This window comes from Mauremys mutica, chromosome 11, assembly GCF_020497125.1.
Source record: "Mauremys mutica isolate MM-2020 ecotype Southern chromosome 11, ASM2049712v1, whole genome shotgun sequence".
NCBI lineage: Eukaryota > Metazoa > Chordata > Testudines > Geoemydidae > Mauremys > Mauremys mutica.
This window is the reverse complement of record NC_059082.1, coordinates 74,871,207-74,896,901: the sequence shown is the minus strand read 5'-3', so window position 1 is coordinate 74,896,901 and position 25,695 is coordinate 74,871,207. Positions and strand designations below refer to the sequence as shown.

General features: G+C 46.1%; 1 protein-coding gene across 14 annotated transcripts in view; it reads left to right on the top strand.

Moving 5' to 3' along the window:
• The window catches only part of MAD1L1 (mitotic arrest deficient 1 like 1), a 505,376-nt gene that overhangs the window by 330,745 nt on the left and 148,936 nt on the right, over nucleotides 1–25,695 (top strand). For all 14 annotated transcript variants that reach the window (XM_044980781.1, XM_044980779.1, XM_044980777.1 and 11 more), the window contains one exon: nucleotides 15,878–16,085. In XM_044980781.1, the coding sequence (XP_044836716.1) occupies nucleotides 15,878–16,085 (208 nt within the window). The remainder of the gene's footprint in view (nucleotides 1–15,877; nucleotides 16,086–25,695) is intronic.

Here is a 25,695-nt window from a genome sequence, read left to right as displayed (position 1 = left end):
GTTCAGATGGATGTTGTGGCCACCGTCTTAGGGTACGTCTACACTACTCACCAGATCGGCGGGTAGTGATCGATCTATCGGGGATCCATTTATCGTATCTAGTGTTGACACGATAAATCGATCCCCAATCGCTCTGCCATTGACTCCTGTACTCCACCGCAGCGAGAGGTGGAAGTGGAGTCGACAGGAGAGAGGCGGCAGTTGACCCCCGCGCCGTGAGGACGCGAGGTAAGTCGACCTAAGATACGTCAATTTCAGCTATGCCATTCTCGTAGCTGATGTTGCATATCTTAGGTCCACACCCTCCCTCCCCCAGTGTAGACCAGGTCTTAGACTCACTTACCTTTGACAGTGGAGACTTACATTATGTGGCCTGAGCATTCATGTCCTGGCAGAGTGATCCTTGGATATCATGTAGATCCTTACCCACTTTAGCGAGATAGATGTTATCTGCACATACATACTTATCAACTTTAGTTATTGGTAGGTCATAAGTATATATGTTTAAAAAGATTGGAGCTGGAATAGATCTTTGTTAAAGTTAGTTATAGAGACACCTAAGCTGGCTGATTTGTCTCCAGCTTTCAAGATGAAGCTCCGATTCATCATCATTTCTGTAATGAATCACACCATGAGCTTACAATGAATAGTAGCATTAGCCCCACATGCCAGACAGTATCATATGCAACTGACAAATCCATCGGAACAGTGCCATTCTGTTCGAATGATGCCCCAGTTTCCTACTAGAGCACCAGGAACATTGTGTATTTGCATAATTAAGGTGAACTTTAGACTGAACAGAAAACTTGATGAAATCATAGCCTGCATTTTATACAACAAGGAGTTCTTCAGAGAGGCACTGTATTTTGAACAAGGTTTTGGAGGGACGTGATAGATTACATGTTGACGCTACTTTCATGGACTCACTGGAAGCCTGGCTTAATTCATGGTAATTAACAACAAAACTGAAACTACCCAAAGACAAAATGGAAAAAATGATTTAGAGAAACTATGGAACCTTTCCTTTAATTTGACTGATCCAAAATATGAAAGTCATGGATTGATCCCAGAAAAAAATAGAAGTTTAAAAACATGGCTATTGAATATAATCCTGAATTCAGTTGTTTGTTTCTAGCATTGAAAATAATAGACTATCCAGATTTCTACTACAAATCTATATTGGTGAAGATAATTGTTTCACTGTTCACTGCATGCAACGCAGTGGAAAATTGTGGAAGTAAAATCATGGAGGACAGGACAGTTGGGAATGAGAATTTTGTCATTTAAAAAAAAAAATTGCAGTCTTGTCCACACAACTTCGCATCTGTCAAGCATGTTTTTGAGCATATTCAGGTTCATTTGGTCTAAACTTTGTAATATGCTAGGTGCTGAACAATCAGATATGTTGTTAAAGATGTATTGAGATCTAAGAACAGGTACTGGAGAAGTAGTAACTCTAGTTAGTTAGTAAACTGGGGACTCTGTTGTTGTATTTTTGTGTTTTACTTAAACTTTTCATTTTGGATAATGTGTGCCTTTTTATGTTCAAGGAATAAATATGCTTACACAGTGAATCACATAATGTGTGTGTTGCATTTCTTTTCATAAGACCTTTGTGCATGTTTTCAGTCCCCTGCCCCCGGGTCTAGGTGAATACAGTACAGTTACTCATTGGAAAGGTGGATAGGTAGCTAAGGCCTTGTGGAAGGGTGGACTAGGTCTGGAGGCCTCATGGCCCTGTGTCACCCTGCCCCAGAACAGAGCAGAGAGAAGTCCTCCAGGCAGCCTACAGTGGCTGCAAAGGAGCGGCCAATCAGAGGGGCTGATGGAGCAGCCAATCTGGGGCCAAAGGGCCTTTTATAAGACAAGCAGCAGAGCAGCGAAGTTCCGTTGCTGTGTGGAGCTCAAGGAGTGAAGACCTGGTGACTGGAAGAGCAGCAGTACCATGGACAGCTCACTGTGGCGAGCTCACTGAAAACAGGACTGAAGTGCAGGGAAAGCTGCTGAAGACTGGGTGCCTGGCTGGCAGGAAGAGCAGCAGGACCAGCAGAATATCACTTTGGGCAGGCTGAAGCCCAGAGGGACTGAGTATAGAACCTGGCCAGGCCAGCGAGGGTACCGAGATGGGCCCTGCTGGTCTGGTTGAAGACTGAGCCCAGGGAGGCCTGTTGAAACACCACCAGCTGCGGGTACTGAGCTGGGCCCCGGCTGGGTGGTTGAAGAAGGCAGTGCCTCTGGGAGAAGCCTTAGAGGTACAGCCTCATACCAAGTCCATGATAAGAACTGGGACTGTGTACCCCAAAAGGGGGGACAGTGGGTGCTGCTCAGCCAGTGAGCTGAATTCCAAAGACCCACTGAGAGAACCATCGGCCAGGGGACACTCACTAGAGGCAGATGCCACCTTGTTATAAGACCAAAAACCAAAAGAAAGCTCACACCCAACCAACCAAAGGGGTCACCCGCGAGAGTGGATGCCCCCCCCAAAAAGGTGGTGATCAAAGGAATATCCGCCAGAGAAAGGAGGCGCTTGCGGGGGGCAAGCTGCTAACCCTGGTACCAGCTTTGTCTACATGGAAGATTATTTTCAGTATAAGCTAAAATGTGAATGTAACCTGATATAATTTATATTGATACAACCCTCATGTGGACACTCTTATTTTGGTACGAGAGTGGAGTTCTTTGATTTAATTTGTCACTTGGGTAGTGAGGTTTAAGCTAAACCAAACTCTTGCAGCAGAATAAGTATAACCCTGGTTTATATTGATATAGTTCTATTGGTTTAGCTGGTAAAACTTTCCCATGTAGGCAAGGTCCATTTTGTCATCCTTGTTCTGACTGCATAATATAACCCAACACACTTTTTTTTCTCACTCTCTTTTCCCTTCCATTCTCACTTTTTACATCCTGGTACATTACAGTTGAAATTCCCTTTGTAGCCACCCAGGATTTTTCTCATGTGCTGAGCTTTTCCAGGGTCTCATCAAGATGACAGGTAAAGCAACAGTAAGTTACCAGCTCTTACTTTCTCAAGCTGTACATAGCTAGTAAGGAGGAGTATTGATTTAGTTTTGATGCCATGTATTTTATAAATATGCATGAGGATTTGGGGTTATTTAACTGTGCTTTTTAATTCTCCTTGCATTGCTGACTCTTTCAGTCAAGGATTTCTTTGTATGCACAGCAAGCTGCTGTGTGACAGCCCTGTTCTCACTGGTTGGGACCTTTCCAGTGTTTGTTAATCCCAAGTCTGCAGAAACTTTAGTGTTCAAAGAATAAAAGGATGAAGTATCTCTCTTCTGTGTGAGGAACAGAGCCTGTCGCTCTCAGGAGACTGGAACAAGAAGGCATGGAACCAAGGGGCACCTCCCTCCCTCCAGGTGGAAGGAAGAACAAAAGAGGCACCTGATTCCCTTCCTCCAGGAAGAGGAGAGAGATTCATTTAGCTGAGGGTTCTTAAAGAGTGTTTAAATGAAGGACATAACCTACAGAAATGGAGAAAAAGAGATTCTTCAGGGAGGGCAGGAAAATGCAGCAGCATCCGTTTCCATTGAGAAGGTGGAAGTGGTAGAAGCCTCTGGTCTATATTTGGAATGGAGATTCACAGTTCCCTCGCTCTGTGAAGAAAAGAGCAGACCAAAGAGGCATCTATATCTTCAACACAGTTAAGTGAAACTCTAGTGAACAATGCTAGTAAACACTGTAGATAGCTACATGGTTAAATTGTGTATATGTCTTGTGTGTGTGTGTGTGTTTGTACACTCTTACAATAATGAGGTGTTTGGAACCGCCCTCCTGACTTTCCCAGACAAAACAATTCATTATAAGGGGAGTTTATCTCCTCATTAGGAGTGTGAGAGTGGTGGGGGGATAGTGGCTATGTAAGATCATATCTTCCTACTTGGAAAAGCAAGATTAGTGGTGCTTCACTGACCACAGAAAGTGACTGCAACAAAAAAATAACCTGTCTGGGTGGTGAGAGTGGCTTCCTTATTAAAGATTAGCTCCATGGAACCTGTTTATATGGAGTGAATGTTTGCTGTAAAGCTCAATAGGAAAATATTTCATTGCTGACAGTGGTTGTCAGAGTGGGTCCTCCAAACGATTCAGAGTCTGTTGCATTTTCCGCAATGGTGTTGAAAAAAGTTTAGTCTTTTCTACACTAGAAGTTAAACCCTTTCCAACACTAGTTCAGAGAACCTATTGCTGACAACCACGGTCAGCAGAGGGTTAGTTTCCTAGTATAAATGTGACTTAAAGGGAATGAAAGACCATTGAAAGGTACTGAAACAATTCAGGACTTCCACTGCACTTCACTGCCATGCTGTAAGTGTAGACAAATCCTGAGTTCCAAGCATTAGACCACAACCTAGTGAGCCTAAGCAGTATATGATTTTCTTTTCTTTCTTTTACCCAACCATCCCCACTCTGAATCCTCTTGCCATGTGATTGTTAGACTGCGTTTCACATTCAAAGCCCTTCCTCTGTGGGTTTGTACAGAGTGCATTGCATTCCATAGAGCATATCCAGTTTGGTGCTGGGTACAAAAGAAACACCTGTATTGAAAATGGCATCTGAAGGGCTTCAGCATATCTGGTAAAATTTAATGCATCATGACCATTACAGCAGTGCTCAAAATGTGCTACATGTTGTACAACTACATAGGAAGATCTAGTCTGGGGTTAGAGAGATGATAGTCACAGTGCGAAGAGGGGGTAGGGGTGTTGTTTATGATACATCTAGCTCCAACTGTCTCTTTGCCTAGTTGCTAATTTGCTGTAGGCACTGCAGTACGAGAGCGTCTAGGGAGGAATTTCAATGAGGAGACTGTAGTGTGGCCTTGCAGATCAGCTCAGGAAGGTGAAGGTGCAGAGGACAGAAATGGTTGTGGAAGAAGCGGATGAACAAGGGGTCAAGGGTGGCATCTGTGAGGGAAAGATGTGGTTGGATAAGAGTTAGGTAGGTCCATGAATGTGAGGTCAAAACTCTTAAACCTGATGTGCTGGAGAAGAGCACTGAGGGGACTTGCGGGAGGAGTGAGACACATAAGTCAGCTCAACAAGGTACAAAGAACATCTTAGCAGCTGTGGTTTTTAAGGACTGGAGGAGGGTGAGGTGGGTGCTGGGAGGCCAGTGAGGGGGAGGAGGATACAGTAATCAAGGTAGGCGGGAAGAGTGGTCAAGAGTTTATATTGTCTGGACAGAAATAAAAGGCTGGATCTCAATGTTGTGGAGGGGGGAGCAACAGGATTTTAACACAGTCTGGACAAGGAGAGAGGAAGGAGTGAAAGACAACCTAGTCAGATTCTGCTGCCAGTTTCCAGTGTTGTGACCCCTGTAGAGGACAGTCACCTCAGGGTGATAGGGAGTGGAATTTGGAGAAGAGGGAGGAACATGTATGAAATAGGATATGCTTGTTCAAGTCATTTCTCGACATCTCAGCGGCCTTCTTTTCTCAGCTCTTTCTATTCCAAGTGTATGCGCTTCTGGCAGAGCAGCAGGGAGCAGGTGGTGTGTGTTCGTGATTGGTTAGTTTCCTTTGTCTCATCTTTGCAATCCATCTCTGTGAATACAGTTTCTGTTCTGAGGGCTTTAAAGATCTCTTAGTGTGGTTATCTTCTGCAACAGAGGGAGCTGGGGTTTGGTCAGTCTTTTGTGCTTATGTACTTTGGGTCTGGAGGGAATTCTTGGATGTGGTTTAGTTTGGATTTTGCTCTGATCACTTTTAACAAGCTTGAGCAGTGAAACAAGAGTAAGAAACTGAAATTACTTGAAAATGGTGTTTTGTGGGATGGGATAATACTTTATTTTGTGGCTGTCATCTGCTAATATAAAGTGGGCGAACAGGCTTCTTTATGCCCTTGCAGCAGAGAACTAAACAGAGACACTGCCAGAGTAACCACAAGTGGAGATCAAATACTCATGCAAAAGGTTAGAGAAAGCCATTTACAGGCAAAACTGCTCACCCACACAGCCAGCCTGACTCGACTCAATGCAAGAATGTGGGATAATCTACAAAAATGGAAATGAAGCCTCCAGATGTAAGCATGAGAGTGCTGAGAAGAAGAAAAGACCATATGTAGAGCAGGGTGTTCAGGAACCCTTTCACTCCTCCCCTCTTGAAAGACCATCCAAGCTTTGTCTTGCCTTTTAGCTCTCCATTTAGAAGTAGTTTTCCCAACCATCGTCCCCTGCAAATGGGTGCAGAGGTCATTTGGGATTTTCTGCCAAGGGGGCATTAAACCATCTTTCCTATCAAGTTGATATAATTTACTAAGCAACATTAGATTCTCCTGATTCCTGCTTAAGTTCCTTTGACACGGTCCATAGATTGCATACATATCTAATTCCAGAAGCCATATGGATTTCTCTGTTAAGAAATCAGTATATGAACAGGCTCTTCAGTTGAGAAGAAATGTTGTGTGTTGTTTGTATTCTGGTATCACCCACAACGTCCTAGGAGCTGTCCACACAATGGAATAGACAATCCCTTTCTGAAAAGCTTACGATCTTTCTCAGTTGGGAATATTGCCATATGCTCCAGTGCAAGGTAGAAAAGATTAAACTCTGCTGTCCATATGTTGCACCAGAATCTATTGTGCTCCCCAGAAAATCTAATTTTTTTAAATTTTACAGGCATCAAGGATATAACAAATATATTCAGTACATTGTGCCACTTGTGATAAGTGCATATCAGATTAATCTGTGGGTGTTGACCTGTTTTCTCTCTAAAGCAATGGAACATAGTTGCAGTACATGGCAGTGTAAAATCAGTTGTTAAAAATCCTTGATAGCTGTAGCAGATGTTGCTTCAAGCCAATCAGAACCTTGATGAAGTGTCTGAGTCTTCTGCTTTTAGTTTCATTAATGAATAACAGACCGACTAATTTGCAGTAGTTGAGACCACTTCCTTTGCTCCCAGACCTCTCTTCTCAGGAACTCTGAATATCTGCAGCATACTTATAAGATTAAATTGCATGTGCTGGGCATTCAGGGTTTGATATAAAAATGAGTCACATTCTTTTAAGTGCTTCATTCATGCCCATACACCTCTCTCAATAATTTGTGAGTAGATATCATCTTGAGAGAAGCTTTTATGGCTTTAGGAGAAGGGCCTACCTGAGTCAGGAGTATGTAGCTTCCAAACACTCTTACTGAAATGCCAGAACCATCTTCAAGTATAAACATGTTCAAGATGGCATCACTGGGAGTTCTCTCTCATCCACACTCTTTCTATAGAAGAGATCTCTGTTTTTTAATTAGATTTTAAGGATTCTTACCCTCAATCGTTAGTTCATCAATGGACTTGTAAAGCTAAGGTTTTCCATTATTGCAAGCCAGAACCTCACTGAGTAGCTCACCCATGCTGCGACTGTGTGTCCCTATGACATTTCAGAAGATAGAACCTGTCACTGGTCTTTCCATGACTGTTGCTTAAGATGTCTGTGTGGGATCAGGACAGAGATGATATGGTGATTGTAGTTGCTCAGCATTCAGTGGGAAGATTTCTGTGGGAGTCCACCCTTTCCCTCAACTAAATTCCCAGGCAGGCCTGTTTAGAAAACTAAAGGCAGCACATCAAAACAACATGTTATAAGTTGTGGAACATATGAACTTAAGAGGCATCAACTCATCTCTATGGAGAGGCCTGAGCATCATTGAGGCTACCAGAGCTGAGCCATTTGTAGAAATGGGTAAAAGATATAGATCCATTTTTGCACAGATGTGGTTTTGCTGCCTCAAGCACCAAATCAACTAGTTAGCATCTTACTTTCCAAGAATGAATAATTCACGGTACTGCTCAAGTGTCAGCCACACCTGGTGGCAATCAATCAAGTCATTTATCACTTCACTCTAAACTGACAGTCTTTGCACTTCTTTCTGTCACATCTGAATTACCGGTTCAACATTATTCCATGAAGGAAGATCCAGTGAAGGTCATTATTATGTCTAATTCTTTAAGTTACTTTCTCATCCCTACACTTCTCATATTTCAAGGGCACTGAAGGGAACTGAGAGAGAAGAAATGTGGCCTGCTGGGGATCCTAGCACTAAGTGCATTGTACCCTTCACCAAGTTTATTGCACTTATTAGCAAAATGTTAAGTACGTCTACCCAGTTTGAGTCACAAGATAATGTGCTATTGAGGAGAACAGACATTCTACCTGCACAAATCCCAGATGGACTGAAGCCTGGTCTACACTGGGGGGGGGGGGTCGAACTAAGGTACGCAAGTTCAGCTACGCGAATAGCATAGCTGAACTCGAACTACCTTAGTTCGAACTACTTACCCGTCCAGACGCCGCGGGATCGAAGTCCGCGGCTCCCCCGTCGACTCCGCCACCACCGTTCGTGGTGGTGGAGTTCCAGAGTCGACGGGAGCGCGTTCGGAGTTTGATATATCTAGATGAGACGCGATATATCGAACTCCGAGAAGTCAATAGCTACCCGCCGACCCGGGCGGGTAGTATGGACGTACCCTGAGGAATCCTTATTATGTTTTTCTGTTCTTCCAACAAGAGGATTGTCTGCAGGCCTCACGTAGGGTGTCTCTTCAAAACAAGTCTCACCATTTCCCTATAAGAAATGCTCTGAGCCTGGGAAGAGCCAGTTGCTTTTGCACATTAATTCCAGCAATCCAAACTCCGAACAAGCTTTTCACAGTTCTCTGGAGACCACAGAACACGTTTTACATCAAACTGAAACATGTAATAAAAAGATGCCTCTTTCTCTGCTTTGGTTCAATACAGAAGCAACATCCACAACAGATGGCTCCTGAGTTGCTCAGGTTTCCCATCTCTTGTTCAAAGAATCCTGTGTATTGTACATCTTCTGTATCTCTTCTTGAGTCCACTGTTTCTCCTCTCCCCGGGGTTTAAGATTAGGTGTGCAACCCTCCAACATTTTGTGTCCCCTACTTCAAAGTCAAAAGAATGAAAAACAGGGTCAGCCATATTTGATAGTATATTGCAGGGGGAAAAAATCAGTAAATCACGTCCTGTCGAGCTGCTGGGATTCCAGTATGTTGCTTGCCTTTTTCTAGGCCCTTGCTCCTGACCAGCATGGGGCTCCAGGCTCCATTTTCCCTTCACATGGTGCTGGGATTTGGATGCTCCCTTGCAGTCTGGTATCCTTAGCCACTGCCTACCGTGTCCGTGCCTAACGCCAATCCAGATCACTTCTGGCCTTCTGAAATTTAAAGGAAAATTTCACGTGAAAGGAGTCATGGTACCATTTTTGCGGTCTAATATTAATGTATACCCACCTCTGAACCCCTGTTATCTGAAGTTGTGATGTCCCCTACTATGCAAAATTTCCCCCTTTGTCTGAAACCCTGGTATTGTAAATAAATTCTAGATTTCCCAAATGAGCTTCTACTGAGTGCTTTACATTATTATATTTTGTATGAGAGGCAGTGTGGTCCAGTGGCCAGGAAGAGGACTAGGATTCGGAAGACCTGGGTCTGTTTCCAGCTCTGTCACCGCCCTGCTGTTTGATCTTGGGCAAGATAACTCATCTGTCTGTACCTCTTTCCCCTACCACCCTTAGTCATCTCGTCTATTTAGATTATAAACTCTTTGGGGAATGGTCAGTCTATACAGCTCCTAGCACAATGGGACCCCATCTCACTTGGTGCCTGTAGATGCTACCGCTATAGAAAACATATATAATAACATTTTAGCCCTAGGGGAAAATAGTGATCTGCACTGTATAGAATAAAGAGGAAGCCGTTGTCCCTATCCTGATGCTGGAAGGAACAGAGCAAATCTGCTAGTGATCTTTCCCAGAAATTTAAAATGAGATTGATTCTGTCATGGCCGTAAGATACTGTCTTCATACCACAGCAGGTTTTTAAATGTGTGCCTATCTGTATATGAAGTGTAATGTCAGACTAATGAATTCACCAACTATGTCAGGAGAGCTGGTGAGCCCCTAGGACTGAGATTGCGTTCCAGTGCTGATTTAAGAATATGTTCTGGCAAGAGTATGTGTTATAAAAGGGAGGGAATATACTGGGCTGGTAGAGAGAGAAGTTTTGTGGCAATGCCTTAGAAAAGCTAGACTGTATTACACAGAAAGAAATTGGAGTAAACAAACTAGTGCCTAGCAGGTCAAAGTGGTCTTGACAGGGAAGGTGTCAGTAGTCTCCAGTATTGTCTGGTTTTTTCAGTTTAGTATCCAGCACATGATTGTGTGAGAGGAGCTAGATTAAGGTGCTCAGATCCTGCAGTGGTGGATACAGCATAACATCCTAGTTGAAGAGAGTGGGAGCCACACCTTGGATCTTGTAAACATTTTTATGGGATGAGTGTGTCTGGAGATACCAGCGTCCTCTCATCAGGCAACCAGTGTGGTTAACTGTGATTTTGAACCTCTTGCCTTCCGTGGAAAGCAAAGTGAGGGCAAAGACTGGAGAGAAAACTCCCTGACTCAGGACCTGCCAGTTAGCCTGCCTGTGTAATAGGGGAGGGGAAAGGAGAGTCCTGGGTTCAAATGATCTTGGGTAGGTCGCTGTCTCAGGGAACAATCCACATTCATAGATGCTGATGTGTGGTATGTTTGCCAGGGACAACTTGCCTGATAAGCTGAAGGGGGTGGGGGGGGGCGGGGACAGATTCCAGCTCCTGGAGGGTCATGGTCACATGGTGTAGAGTTTGTAAGGCTATTTTCTTCTTCAAGGGTGAGGGAAGGCAGGGACTAGCCCAGGGGTGGGCAAACTTTTTGGCCCAAGGGCCACATTGGGGTTGCAAAACAGTATGGAGGGCCAGGTAGGGAAGACTGTGCCCCCTCCCAAACAGCCTGCCCCCCACCCCTTATCCACCCCCTCCCACTTCCTGCCCCCTGACTGCCCCCCTAAGAACCTCCAAACCCATCCAACCCCTCTGCTCCTTGTCCCCAACCGACCCCCCTCCATCCACCCCCCCACCCCTTGACCACCCCCATCCAGGACCCCCTGCCCCTGACCGCCCCCTTCCAGGACCCTACCCCTTATCCATCTTCCCCCCCCAGCCCCTTTCGGAATGTGGCCCCGCAAACATGGGCGGAGGACTCAACAGGAGCAGGGGCAGCCGCACAGCCAGAGAGAAGCGGCGGTTTCCCCTTCAAAGGGCCGCTTCTCTCTGGCCGGCTGCGTGGCCTCCCAGTGCTCCCCCTGAGTCCTCCGCCTGCGTTCCCTGCGCTCCCGCCATCTGCACCGCCCGCCTGCATATGATTTCAGTGCAGCCAGTGTTGAGTTGCCCGAGTGCCTGGCCCTGGGTCCCCCTGTTGTTGGGGGGCCTTTGCCAGGGCACCCTGTGTTCACTGGTAAATCTGCCCCTGCACCGCGCCGCCCAGCCCCGGAGCCAGCCAGGATGCCGCGCTGCCAGCACAGCAAGCTGAGGCTGCGGGGGAAGAAGGACAGCCGGGGAGGGGCCGGGGCCAGCTGGGAGCTCAGGGGCTGGGCAGGATGGCCCCGCAGGCCAGATGTGGCTCGCGGTCTGTAATTTGCCCACCTCTGCCCTATCCACACCCCCGCCCTCTGACCACCACCCCGAACTCCTCTGCCCTCTATCCAACCCCCCCTGTCCCCTGCCCCCTTACCACACTGCCTGGAGCACTGCTGGCTGGCGGCGCTACAGCCACGCAGCCGCCGCCACCGTGCAGCACAGAGACTGGGTCAGGCCGGGCTCCGCAGCTCGCTGCCCCAGGAGCTCGCAGCCCCGCCGCCCAGAGCATTGCGCCAGCGGTGGAGCAAGCGAGCTGAGGCTGCGGGGGATGGGGGATAGCAAGGGAGGGGCCAAGGGTGAGCCTCCTGGGTCAGGAGCTCGGGGGCCGGGCAGGACAGTCCCGCGGGCCGGATGTGGCCCGCGGGCCGTAGTTTGCCCACCCCTGGACTAGCCTAATCCTCACCAGTGTGTGCCTCAGTGGGGAGGGATAACTCAGTGGTTTGAGCACTGGCCTGATAAACCCAGGGTTGTGAGTTCAGTCCTTGAGGGGGCCATTTAGGGATCTGGGGCAAAAATCTGTCTGGGGATTAGTCCTGCTTTGAGCAGAGGGTTGGACTAGATGACCTCCTGAGGTCCCTTCCAACCCTGATAGTCTATGATTCTCCCCAACTTTGATCTGTTTGAAAACTTCTGCTCCTCAGTCTGTTCCTCCCCCGAATTCTGAATAATCTTTACTCTTCAGCTACATGATCACAGGCTTCCCAGCCAGTTCTCAGCACTGGCTGCCTCTCATCCTCTTTAGGAGGCAGCTGCAGGGGGTGGTGCTGGGAGATGAGTGCATGTTAGTTACAGATCAGACAGCCAGCAGGGGGCCACTGAGGAGCTGTAGGGCACTACTGGGCTCAGAGTACAGCAGCATTCCAGCTAGCTGCCTGCCAGCGACAGTGTACGCCCACACACATGCATACCGCTCACACCCAATCCCAAGCAGGCTCGCCTTCCCTCACAAACACCCCTGCTGTCACACACACCCACTTACACAGATACTCTCCCCCTCCTTCCCTGCCAGGACAAAACCTAGCAGCCAACGTTCAATAGGGACAGGGCCGGCTCCAGGCACCAGCAAAACAAGTAGGTGCTTGGGGCGGCACATTTCTAGGGGCGGCGTTCTGGCGCCGGCCATCATAGGTGCCGACTCTGGGGCATGGGGGAAAAGTGCCCCTGCCACCCCAGCTCGCCTCCACCTGCTCCCCTGAGCGCGCCGCTGCCGCTCAGCTTCTCCCCCTCCCTCCCAGGCTTGCTGCACGCAAAACAGCTGTTTCATGCAGCAAGTCTGGGAGGGAGGAGAAGCCAAGCAGTGGGGCGCTCGGGGGAGGCGGCGGTGGTTGAGTGGAGGTGAGCTGGAGCAGGGAGTGGTTCCTCTACCCTCTGTTACTTCCTGTGTCCTACCACCCTAGCTCACCTCCGCCTGAGAGGGAGGGGGGAGAAGCGGAGCAGCAGTGCGTTCAGGGGAGCAGGTGGAGCGGAGGTGAGCTAGGGTGGGAGGTCGCAGGGGGCCCCCAGGAAGCAATGGGGGGTGAGGAATGCTGCACGCCCAGGGGAGGAGGCGGGGCTGGGGATTTGGGGAAGGGGTTCGGAAGGGGTGGAGTTGGGGTGGGGGCAGGAGTAGGGGGGCACGGAAAAAAAGGGGGGCGGCCAAAAATTTTTTTGCTGGAGGGGGTGAAAATCCTAGAGCCAGCCCTGAATAGGGAAGTTGCAACTAATTCCTAGAGGGAAAGCAGAGCCAGGGAGTAAAGTGCTTTGAGCTGCTGGTCCTTTTCCTGTGGGGAAGGAGCTTCAGAGAGTGAGGAACGTACCTGCCAAGTGCTCCGGGACACCAGGCCTGCCTGGGATGGATGTTCAGAACGTGGCAGTTATATACCCTTTTACTTTGTCTGCAGAGTCCCTGTCACCAACATGTTTTCCATGGGAATATTACTAAAACAGGAAAGCTGAGTAGCAGTAAGAGCCACTGGAGGGCACTAAAACAACTGTAAGATATTTAACCCTTAAAGTTCTGTTTCCCTCACTGACATTCTGTTCTAAAAAGAAAGAGGGGAAAATTTGTCTTTTATTTGCTGTTTTTTTTCCTTACTGACTGATTGTGAGATCAAGGATGTAGTGTGAATTCTGGCGGGTAAGCGGTGTCAGGAAAATGTCAGTTAACAGGTTGTAGAGTTAGTTAATAAGATGAAATTGGTGGATATCACACACAACCTTTAGGATCTTCAGTTAATACAGATCAATGTAATTGAATTTATCGAAAAATCAATGTACATAAGCATAAGAATAAGATAAGTACAGTAAAGTGGTTCCTTGCATTGTTCAGACTTAGTCTTACACTGGGCATATTTTAACCTTATGAAAACCGTCAGAAACAAAAATGGAAGAAAAAAGTAAGTAGCGATCCCCCAAGAGGATGGAGTGTGGGGCCAGACTTCCTACGTGATTATCCCATGGCGTCATCCCAGTGTCCCACCTCAGCATGGGTTTGATAACCTTTTATACACCTTTCCCTATTCCACTCTCATACATCCAGGACCACATTGAATCAAGTCAAGTATCATCCCTTTATTCATATTGGTATTCTAGGAGACCAATTTTAGGGTTCTGGTTGTCCATAATTACATTTCCGACAATTACCCCAACTATTTGCGTCAGTCCCTTTTGCAATAATTTAGGTACATCAATACAGTTAGCTCTTACTACAAAAAGCCTCTAAGATGCTACCTCTTTGTTTGTGTTTTACTTATTTATCACCAGATGCATTACTAAACTATCACAAGAGACATATTGTAAGATTTTATAAACTTAGGTCAAGCACATATAATTCCATAACCTTTGGTCAAGCAGATAATACTCATGCTATCTTATACCAACTGCCAACTTCCAGTAGGCCTCACTCTAATCCCTCAACATTTAATGCTTAAAACCTATCGCCCCGCCTATTGTTAATATATATATTTTGGTTTATGTACTTGTTTGTTACAGCTTTGATAACTTCCATATTATTTTACCCAAAATTATAAACCCTCCAAGATCAGGTCAGGGTCAATGGTCAACAAGATTAGTAGGTTGAACAGTCTTTTTGGTTAACATGGCCAAAGAAGAAGAGTTTTTACTTTTCAGAAATGCAGACATTGGCCTCTTTAGTTCCTATTGTTTTACCAGACGAGCCTACAACACAACAGTGTCAAACGAAATCTGGAACAGACTCTATAGCAAGCATCGCAGTATCTGTAGGGAATGTTTCTACTCGAGAGAAAAAGTTCCTGAGAGTCAGGACCCCTGGTTCTCTGCCTGGCTTAGCCAGTGAGCTGTTGTATGATAGTGCTCAAGTCCTTTAGCCTCCCTGTCCCTCAGTTTGCCTGTCTGTAAAATGTTTAAACATCTAGCGCATTTTTAGTGCTAAATAAAAAATGAAGTTGGGATAATACTTACCATACGCTTGGGTTGAGATTAATTATTGTTTGTAAATTCACTTTTGAAACTCAGATGTAATGGAAATGTAAAATATGATCATGTTTAACACCGTTTTATGCAGTCCACATTTCTGGACTTCAGCTAAGCAGGATGCAGTGAGAGCCAGGGTGAGCAGAGGTTTTGCTCACTGCTTTTTGCAGTCCAGGTGAAGATCATGTCTTTGAAACCACAAGTATAATATCAGTGTTGCCCTCTCACTTTGAAGGGATATTCATCCATTATTTTAGGATTTGGCTCGCTGGTTAAACTGCTATAAATCTAATTCACCTTCAAGAAAAGCATAAAATGAAATGTCTCTACTTGCTTGGGACAGACTCACTAAGGACTCCAGCACTGGACTCCTGTGGACATCAGACTTGTTCTAATAAATTAGGCTGGCAGTGTGTGTCCTGCTGTAGTTTAAGGCTTCATTATCAACTCCTGCTATCAGGGGATTTCAAATGCAACCATAAAACTTCATTTCTGGAGTTAAACTTAACAAGGAAGGTGTCATCCAGGAGCAATCGAAACCTGTTTCATCCAGGTTCTCAAACTTTTGTACAGGTGACCCCTTTCACACAGCACATCTCTGAGTGTGACCCTCTTCCCCCCCCTTATAAATTAAAACACTTAAAACAAATCTAACACTATTATACATGCTGGAGGTGAATCAGGGGTTGCAGTGGCGGCTGAGCTCTCGTAACCCCCCCCATAATAACTTCGTGACCCTCTGAGGGGTCATGACCCCCAGTTTGAGAACCCCTGAGTTAAAAGGCTTTTACTGAGGGAAAGCAGCCCCTTCTCTGACTGGTTTTCATTGCTGGAATTGTGACATTAATGCTCTGTAAGTGTACAATGTCCCATGTGTGTCACTGCTGTGTTTTGCCTCCTTGTGCAGTGTGTGGGGCCTCGGGCCAGTTACACGGTTTGCATACCATGTTTGGGTTTTGCAGGGTGACTATGACCGCAGTAAAACCAAAGTGCTTCACTTCAGCATGAATCCAGCAAGCCTGGCCAAGCAGCAGCGAAAGGAGGAGCAGCACCAGCTCCAGGAGGAGTGTGAGAGGCTGAGAGAGCTGGTCAGGGTCCTGGAAGGAGGAGGCTCTATCCCTGGGAATCTGGAGATGGTCGGAAGTTTGCAGTCACCCCAAGAAGTTGCAGGTACTTTGCTGGCCTCTAGCCGTGTGTCTGTCTATCTCATATATATACAGTAAATGAAGCGACCTTGGCTGGGCAGTGCTGATAAAGGGCAAAAAGGAAATATCTCCCTCCTTTCATGGCTGGGCTTATCGCTGGAGGTCTCGTGGATAGCAGAAAATAATTCAGCTGAGGAAAAATAAGTGGTTGAAATCTTTTCTGACCTGGTTTAAAACAAACAAATATTGTTTATCAGTATATATGTGCCCCATTAATCACAGCGAAATTCACTACTCGTGAAAATAGTACATCTACACTTCACAGAATCTCAGACTCTCCTGAGTACAGCGTCTTTCTTCCATTCAAATACAGGACTGAGACCTTATAATACAGTAGCTGTGAGGTTCAGCACCCTCCCGTACACAGTCAAAAACTCTGTAAATCAAGGTAACAAATTTAGCAAAGTCTGACTTGTCACCTAAAGCCCTGAGAAGTGACTGGGCAGAGTTGATTCACACTGCAGAACTCAAAGAGAGCTAACTATTGAAACTCAGACCCACATGTACTTGCCCTCAAAACTTCCTTGCGATAGCTGAAGAGAAAAATAAATCAATCTACACAACGGAAGGAAGGGCTGTGGGGAGCTAACGTGTTGTGATGCTGGCAGTGCACGTAAGGTTAGTGCCTGCAGGGAATGATGCTCTTTAAGGTGTGTGGCCCAGAAGACGGTGCTTTTCGCTAAGGCTGCATATGTAGAAAATTTGTGACCCATGAGCCTTCTTAGCCGTGGTTTAAAGAAATCCCCAATGGAAGTGGCTCTCATTGTTATGGCACTGAAGTATTCTGAAAGTAGCCTGCTAGTTTTTCCATTAGCTAAAATGATTGTATTTCATTATTGGGTTTATCCCAACATCTTGGTGGATTATAGCACTAAATAAGTACAAATAATTACACAGAAAATCCAGGTGTCTGAGTAAGGTGTGGCATTAACTGCTTCTCTGTGGGGAGGGAGGGTTAAGAGGTCACTGAGGTTACAGGTACAGGCTCAGTCCATCCGCACAGTTGTTTATCTATTCATGGTAGCACCCACTAAGTGCTAGGTGCTTTCCGAACATTTAAGGAGGACTGTTCCCACTCCAAGGAGTTTCCAGTGTAAGGGTCCCAGAGAGAGAGGGGGGGAATTCTCAGGGATGGTGTTTGCACTGCAATTCAAATCTGAATGTTACTGTTTAAATTACAATAAGCTTGGCTGTTTAGTGCCTGTCTCCCTTTATGCTTCTGCATAGTCTAGTGCATCTAATGCTGCAGATCTATATGTGGGTGTCACTGCTCCCCAAACCCAGAGGGTATTGTTACCATCAGTGGCAGAGAGAATGCAGAGGTGAGGTCATATATTTGGCTCTGCCACTGCTGAATGAATCTCTGAGGTATAATATAGAGTAATTAGACCATTTCCTCTGGCGGGGGATATATTTCTCGTATATGCCCCCTGTGATTTGTTGTTCATTTTTATTCCACGTCCTGTCCCTCGGTTTGCTTGTAGCTGTTCGTCAGGCGTCTCTGTGCCAGAATGCTACCAAGTTTGTCTCTAGCTCATGGGAGAGATACATTTTTAAGTTGTTTTCTATTCTTTCTTTGATTCTGACAGTAAAACAAACAGCTCTCTGGGTTTCAGTTTATTTTCAGCTTCTCATGTCTAGTGCGTTTGTGTCCCTTCTCTCCCGAGCCCTCTGCTACGTCATTCTGACTTTTGTTTGCTGACTTGTATGGAAGAGAGACTGTCAGTTGCAGTGTCTAGCCCTGCGGGTCAGATATGCTTTTGGCTGCAGTCTCTAGTGATTGTTTATCACAGTCACAGGAGGGACCCCTGCAGCTCCAGGTGCATCTCAGTGCATAGGGAAATATTCACGTAAACAAAATAGAAAAAATAGCTAAGAGCAATGCACCGAGAGGGACCGCTGGAAGGACTGCGTAATCAGAGGGAACAGACGTGCTATTGGTTTGTATAAAGGAGAAAAAGAAGAGCCCCCTTTTCTCATGTTTCATGACCACGTGTGAATCATTCTCATGTAGAGACACTGCTGACAACAATGCAGTAATCAGTTTAATGCCTTTATTTTGCTGCAGAACCATGCTTGTTTTCAGTGGCGTATTCTTGTTGCCATTGAAAAGAATGTCAATATTGGGATGTGCCCAGGTATGTTGGGCTATACAGGTGGAGCACTATTTGAAGACATGCATGATTCTGTTACATCACTTAGCACTGAAAGGGCTAGTTACACCTGTTTCTCACTGTCCTAGGGATGCTTAGAAAACACAGATGACTATGTCACCAAAAAAACCAAGCCCAGGTTTTCCCCAGATGGGGAATGAGAGATCCTCCTCTTTCTCTTTTCATGGGGATGAAATCATAAGAACATCGCCTACAGGAAATGGTGGTGGAGCAGGTCCTGCCACATGCCTTCCAGTGTAGCTTGTATACAAGATGCAACTGAATGGCTTGCTGGGGAAACTCTCTTTGTTCCCACTGACTGTCATTAGTGTTCCTGGAGCTTATGGTGAACAGTAAGGGGCTGATTTTTACTGAAGCCAGAGGGATCCGATGTTTCCATGCAAAATGTCATGAACTGAATATTTGCGTCACTTTTTGGGACAGTTGTTGTCTCTACCTTTGCAAGGAGATGGGCACGTTCAGCACTCTAAACTTTGGAGGTGGGCAAGCTCTCCTGATGAGGGCTGAACTGCCTTGGTGGAGTTGGATAGGGGAAAACCTCAGACTGATTTCTCCTCCGACAGGAAAAAAGCGGCTGTGTAGGTCAGGGTCAAAAAGACAATGAGGGGCCATGTCTAACTTTGCGTTCTAGCGCTTGGCAGGTAGGTAAATATAAACGTTGATTGTCACATTCTGCTAAGCCTTGTCCTTTAGCCGTACCCATATACACTGAATGGGTCACTGTCAGAGATGAGAAATATGGGTGGCCTTTAGCCAATCATCTTTGCTATGTTCAGCAAGCTTGTCTGATCTGCAATTATGCTTAAGGTTTGAAGGATTATAATTACAGCAACCAAAAAAGACATTAAGGACAATGATGTTGATGGTTTTGATGATAATGCGTTGGCTATTATTAAATTTCCTCTTTGGGCTGGAATGCAGCACGTTTTCTCTGACCACGGTTCCAATTCCTGGAGAGGTAATAAGGAAATTATTATGGTGGACGCTAAAGCTCATTAAATGTGACTCTATTAAAAATCAAGGTTATATTGGACTTTAAATCTCTTTGAGCATAACCACTGGAGGCTGCAGCACAGGTTGGCAACTTGCCATGGAGTTCAGTGGTCCTTTTCTCTCATTTATGCCGTAACAGTCTCTATTAAAATGGATAAGATGGCTATTGCAAAGGAGAATTTTGGACAGTGTGAGCTATAACCACTTATTGTCCTCTATCCTGCAGTATAAAAATGGGACACAGGACTATGTAGTATTAATGGGGCAGACCTGGGGCAGCTCCGTTATTGGAATGGGCTATAATTTTATGGGTGGTTTGTTTCTCTTTTGGTGCCTTCTCGGATCTGGATTGTCTAACAGTGGAGTGTGGACCAAGGTCAAGCTGCCATCTGGGGAGCTCTAATTTTGCTGTCCCAGAAACAGGAGTGCAAATGATAATAGCTTTGAGAAGGTAGGGGAAGGGAGGCAGTGCCCAGGCTTGGAGTAAACTCCAACTCCTTCTCTGTTTCCTAAATTCCTTCCCACTCCTTTTCCTGTTCTGTGCTGTGTCTGCTGCATACCAGAGACTTTCCCCATCATCACTGCCAAGACAGGGCCTTGTAATGGAGATTATTAATTGGAATTAAATTGGGTAATGAATTAATATTAGAATAATCTAATTTTGTTGAAGTGACAAGCCAGAGATGGCAAAATTTATCACTGTCCAGCATTCCTGTGCTGGTGATGAATGTGTCTGACTGCAAAGGAGGCCAGAAAGGGAGTGGGTGGCAGTTAAAAGTTGCATCTGTCTGCCCACTGTTGGTCCCCTTGTTTCCTGCTACCTGTTTACATTAGAGGGCCTCCACCTGTAAATTAAAAACAGAATCTGTCTGACAGCAAATAGTTAGCGGATTTTTCTGTGCTTTAGTTTCTTTTGCCTGCATCCATATCACGCTGTGCTGTTTTGTCCTCAAATCTTGCTAGCTAAGCAAGGTTGGGCCAGGTGAGTGCTTCAGGAAGTGATGTTGGTGCCTCAGTAGGTGCCACTCTTCCCTCTGAGTCAGTAACCAGCCAGTTCCCCATTCTGATGATAGGGAGCGCGGTACTGTTGCAGGTGCCTTCTTTCTAATGAGACTAACATCAAAGTCCAGGCCACTTGCTGTCACTTAAGGTGTCGTGTCACTTTTTGCAAGAGTAGGTTGTTAACCTTGGTGTCCTGGCCAAATTCCAACCGAATTCTGCTTACCCTAAATCCCTCTGCAGTTTATAGAAAGCATTTTGTCACTTTCTTTCTTAAGCTGTTTGTAGTGCTGCTGTACGCTGATAATCTGCTGCTTTCTTCCACTGCAGAAGTGGCTGCGTTTTGGTGTTGGGGAAAATGATCCTGAGCCCTTATCTGCCTTACAGACATGTCCAAAGCATTTGGAGAACCCCAGATGAAGGATTCTATAGAAAGGCAGAATATTGGGAGGCAGTGTTGCCTAATGGATAGAGTACTGGACTGCACAAATCACATCGCCTCTCTGTGCCTGAGTCTCCCCACCTGTAAAATGGGGGTAATGATGCTGTTGTCCTCTGTATAGTGCTTTGAGATCTGCAGATGAAATGTGCTATACCAATGTGTTATATTACTTCTTGTGGTGTTAATTTCTCCATTTCAAGCTACATGTTGGTCTGAATGATACATTAGGGCTGTGAATGAGCCGATAATGGACTGTTCATGAGAGAAAAATCATCCTGCTTTCCCTCCCTATCATAGCCCTGTCCCATCTTTCCAACCCAGGGCTATATATGGCTAGTTGGTATTGCTGTGTGTACCTTCGTTTGCCCGACGTGGTTCCTGCATTTCAGTATTGACTAGGTTATAGTTGGTATCTGTACATTGCTGTAAATGCCCTTCACATTATACTGAAGGATAATATGTTATAACAGCGGTTCTCAGATTGTGGGTAAGGCTCCATTTTAATGGGGTTGCCAGGGCTAGCTTGGACTTGCTGGGGCGCAGGGCCGAAGCCTGAGTCCCACCCCCCGAGGCTGAAGCTTGAGGATTTCAGCCCTGCGTGTTGGGACTCAGGTTACAGGCCCCCTGCCTGAGGCTGAAACCCTTGAGCTTCAGCTTCTTCTCCCGCCCCCGGATCAGTGGGCCCCGGGCTCAGGCTTCAGTCCCCGCTCTTGGGATCCTGTAGTAATTTTTATTGTCAGAAGGGGGCGCGCTTCAGTGACGTTTGAGAACCCCTGTGTTAGAATGAAATTGGACAGCCCAGAAATAGGGAAAACATCTTACACAATGAAACCTTGACTTTTTGAGTGCCTTGTGCGTTCTGTGTCCTTTTAACTGCACATGCTTTGCTCTTCTTTTGCTGGGATGCTGAAATTACTGCATGTGCTTATAAGAGCCATATCCCCAGATGTGTATGGAAGCATGCTACTCAGACGGGGGTAAAAGCCAGGCATACGTATGGAAACCTTGCAAGATAAAGAATACATTACCTTTACGGTATATAACTCCTCTCCTCCAGATGGATGCCAAAGCTCTTTATAGACAGCACAGGGATGAAGTCACCCACCACTGAAATACATCTACCTCTTCAGTGGGAACAATGCACCCATTCTATGGCAGCACACCACAGGTCAATGGAAGAATGAAAGAAATGGGATCCAGAGCCTTACTTAGTCTATGTGCATTGAAGAACTAGAACCTAGGCAAGGCAATGGTAACCACAGGCTGAATAAATCCCAGGGGATGCCTCAGTCTTGCAAGTTGTTGGAACTGTATGAATGATGTGAGGCTCTAGTAAGACACTGAAGGGACTTTAAAAATCCAACAGCTGTCTGGGGAGTCAGAGGTTTGTAATAAATCCTGTAACTTAGTCCTTTTGTATCCACTGAATCTGTAAGACTTGGCATCAATCAAAGGTTACCCCATGGAGTGCACTTATCCTTCCATGGTGAGCAGAGGAGCTGCACGTTTTCTTCCTTCCCCTTCTCTTCAGTAGGATTCGTGTGTGGACTTTTAAAAAGCTAGCAGTCTTTTTGCTCATATGTGTGGGGGAGGGGACATGCTGTGCTGTGTTTATAGAGCTCTAAAGATCCCGCACCCGATATACAGAGTGTTTCTATTTTATGTACTTAATACGTTTTAAAAGCACCTGTCACCATCTCTCTGGGCACTGTTTAAAAGTTAAAAACAATGATTAAAATACAAGTGGAGCCGTTGGCCCGGAGAAAAGCAGCCACTTTGCCAGAAAAAAGGGAAGCAAACTAGCCCAAAAAGGAAATATAAAATAGGCGCAGATACAGCAACGCAAATAAAAAGACCTTGGAGCCATTTACAAAGGGACTGTGGGCAGGGAAGGAGTTCCATAGACAGGACCCTGAATCCAGAATTCCTTGCTCTTGATCTAGATGAAACCTCAGAACGGAGACCTTATCAAACATCCATCAGTCTTTTAGGAACGTACTACGGGGGTGCAAGAGTCACTCATTCTCTATGTAGATACCATTTAATCACAGTAGACTTACATGACATAGCCTTGTTTTTGTCTCTGAAAGGGAAGGTTTGATGTTTGCCTTGGGCAGGGGTAGAAGGAACCATTCTGGCTTTTGGGACCATGTAAGTCAAAGGGCAGTGGGTGGATATTGCTGGAGAAGCATACACTGGGACAGCTGACTTACACCTTGCAATATGTGTTGATGAAGAAAAGACACAATGATAAAAACTCTGCATTTTTACATCTCTGCTCTGTGGAGGCTCTCAAGCCAGGACTGATTATGATTCCTTCTTCCCAGACCAGCAGTAGGGGGAACAAGTAAGCCCCATTCCTTGCTGTCAAAAGTATCCTTTCAGGCTCCAGGAGTATCCTCATCAGTCTCTCTGTCACTGGAGGAAGTAATGCCAAAGGGACAGGGAGAGAAGTCATTGAGCAAGGAAGGGATCAAATGGTCTCTTTCCTCATGTTCAAATTCCCCCCTCCCCTCCATATCTGGCATCAGATGGAATCTGCTATATTGTGGACAGGACCTAGGATGTCCATGGTTCTTGTATGTCTGTCTCTGGTGATGGTTTCTTTATAATCCACATACAAGATGTCAGTTGTCAATATGTTTAGCCTGTAGGCTTCAGTAATTTGGCAGTTCTATTTGCTTAAGAGCTTTGCCTTGTGTGCGTTTGAAAGCAGATCCAAATATGCTGATTGTACAGCTCCCGTCTTGGTGTCATTGTTAAATGGCTGGATGCTTCTGCTGGATTCTTCTCTGCAGCCCTGCAGATCCCCTTAAGAAACAGAAATTCATTGTGATCTCAAACTGCCCTTCGGATCCTGTGGGATTGTAATATAAGCTGCCTGTTAAAGCAGTTTACATCACAGAGCAGCCTTTGATTAGGAATGATGTGCCATAAGGCCTCTGGTTGTACACAATTGAAAATGCTCTTTCATTCATCAGCAGGAATGAGAAGAAAGGCTTGTGCTGATGTCTCAGATTTGGGCCTACACAAATTCACTGACATTAGAAAAGCCAGCCTGCCAATGTGGCAGAATGCTCCAGCAGGGGAGAGTCTTTGATCTTTGCTCTGCGCATTGTCATTGTATTGTTTCTCCTCGAAATCAAAGCGTGTGAACAGCCCAGAGAGGTAGAAATCTATTAAAGAGAGTTTGCTGTGGGTGTCAAAGTTACTGGAAAAATGCACTGAGACTCATACTGTCAATGAGGTGATGGTTTCTGGGGCTGGGGTTATTCAGAATTTATTAGAGTGAGTGAGGGAAGACAGATAGGAAAGGGAAAATACTTGGTTTATTGAATTGATAGAAAAAGTGTCCGGCTTAACTAAATCCAAGATGGTGGTGCTCCTGCATAGCAGAAAAACTTGCTCAATTCACTTTTTATCTCCAGAATCCTGAATTTCAATTTCCAGGTCAACATTCTTGTCTGGGAGTCAAGATCTGGCTACATTCACGAATAGAGGAAATCCACAGGCCTGTAATTCCAGATGAGTGGAGGTGGAAAAAAATAGAGCAGCTCTTCTTGCTCCAAAATTGTAAAGGGGATTGAGGGTCAAATAAACTGCATAACCCAAAGGAAAACAAGCCATATGGGCTTGCTGTCTGCTGGGTTTGCTGTTCCTGACTGTCTGTGAAGCCATTTCCCCTGGGAGCGATAGTTTTCATTTGTACGCCCAACATGTTAAAATTCTTGCTCCAATGTTCCAGGGGCTGCACAGGAAGTGAAATATAGCTGGGCTCAGTATTCTGGAGGAGCGGCTGTATATAAGAAGTTTATTTTTGACAAGTAAATTGATGACACTGCATTAGGTGAATGTGATGTGCAAACTTGTCACTAAAGTGTAAACATGATGACAGCAGGACCAACAATTCCCAGCTTAATCAAGTAAACTGAGTAACACATTCTTTGAGCTATGAGGTACTAGAGACTGATTTCCATATTAAATGAGAGAAACGCCATAAATTCAACACTTAAATTCATATTTTAATCACACAAAAGTCAGGAGATTCAAAGCTATGATTCCCACAGCAATTAGGTTGTCCCTCATATGCAAATGTAGCATTTTCAATTACTTTATTTATTTGAACTTAATGTGCCTTAAAGAACATTCAATGGCAGCCAACCTACAGCCATCATATAGGGTTGCCAACGTTCTAATTGCACAAAACCGAACTTCCTAGCCCCACCCCTTTCCCTGAGGCCCTGCCCCCTGCTCACTATATTCCCCCTCCCTCAGTGGCTTGCTCTCCCCATCCTCACTGGGCTGGGGCAGGAGGTTGGGGTGAAGGAGGGGGTTGAGGGCACCGTCTTGGGGGGCAGGCTATGGGGTGGGGCCAGGGATGAGGAGTTTGGTGTGCAGGAGGGGGCAGCAGGGGCTCGGGGTTGGGGCGTGGGTTTACCTCGGGTGGCTCCTGGTCAGCAGCACAGCAGGGGGGGCTAAGGCAGGCTTCCTGCCTGTCCTGAGTCTGCGCTGCACCCCGGAAGCAGCCAGCATGTCCAGCTCCTAGGTGGAGGCGCGGCAGGCAGCTCTGCGCGCTGCTCCCGCCCACAGGCACCTACTCTGCAGTTCCCATTGGCTGCGGTTTCCGGACAATGGGAGTGCAGAGCCAGTGCTCAGGGCAGCGGGAGCACGTGGAGCCCCGTGGCTCCCCCGCCTAGGAGCCGGACCTGCTGGCTCTTTTGGGGCGCAGCACAGAGCCAGGACAGGTAGGGACTAGCCTGCCCTAGCTCCGCAGCACCGCCGACCAGACTTTTCAATGGCCCAGTCGGCGGTGCTGACCAGAGCTGCCAGGGTCCCTTTTTGTCCAGGTGTTCCTGTTGAAAACCGGACACCTGGTCACCCCACAGTCATGGGAAATATAACTTTGAATATCCTTACTTTGAAACTGGACTGAGACTTTGAGGCAAGCTAAAGAGTTTCTAGTTCTG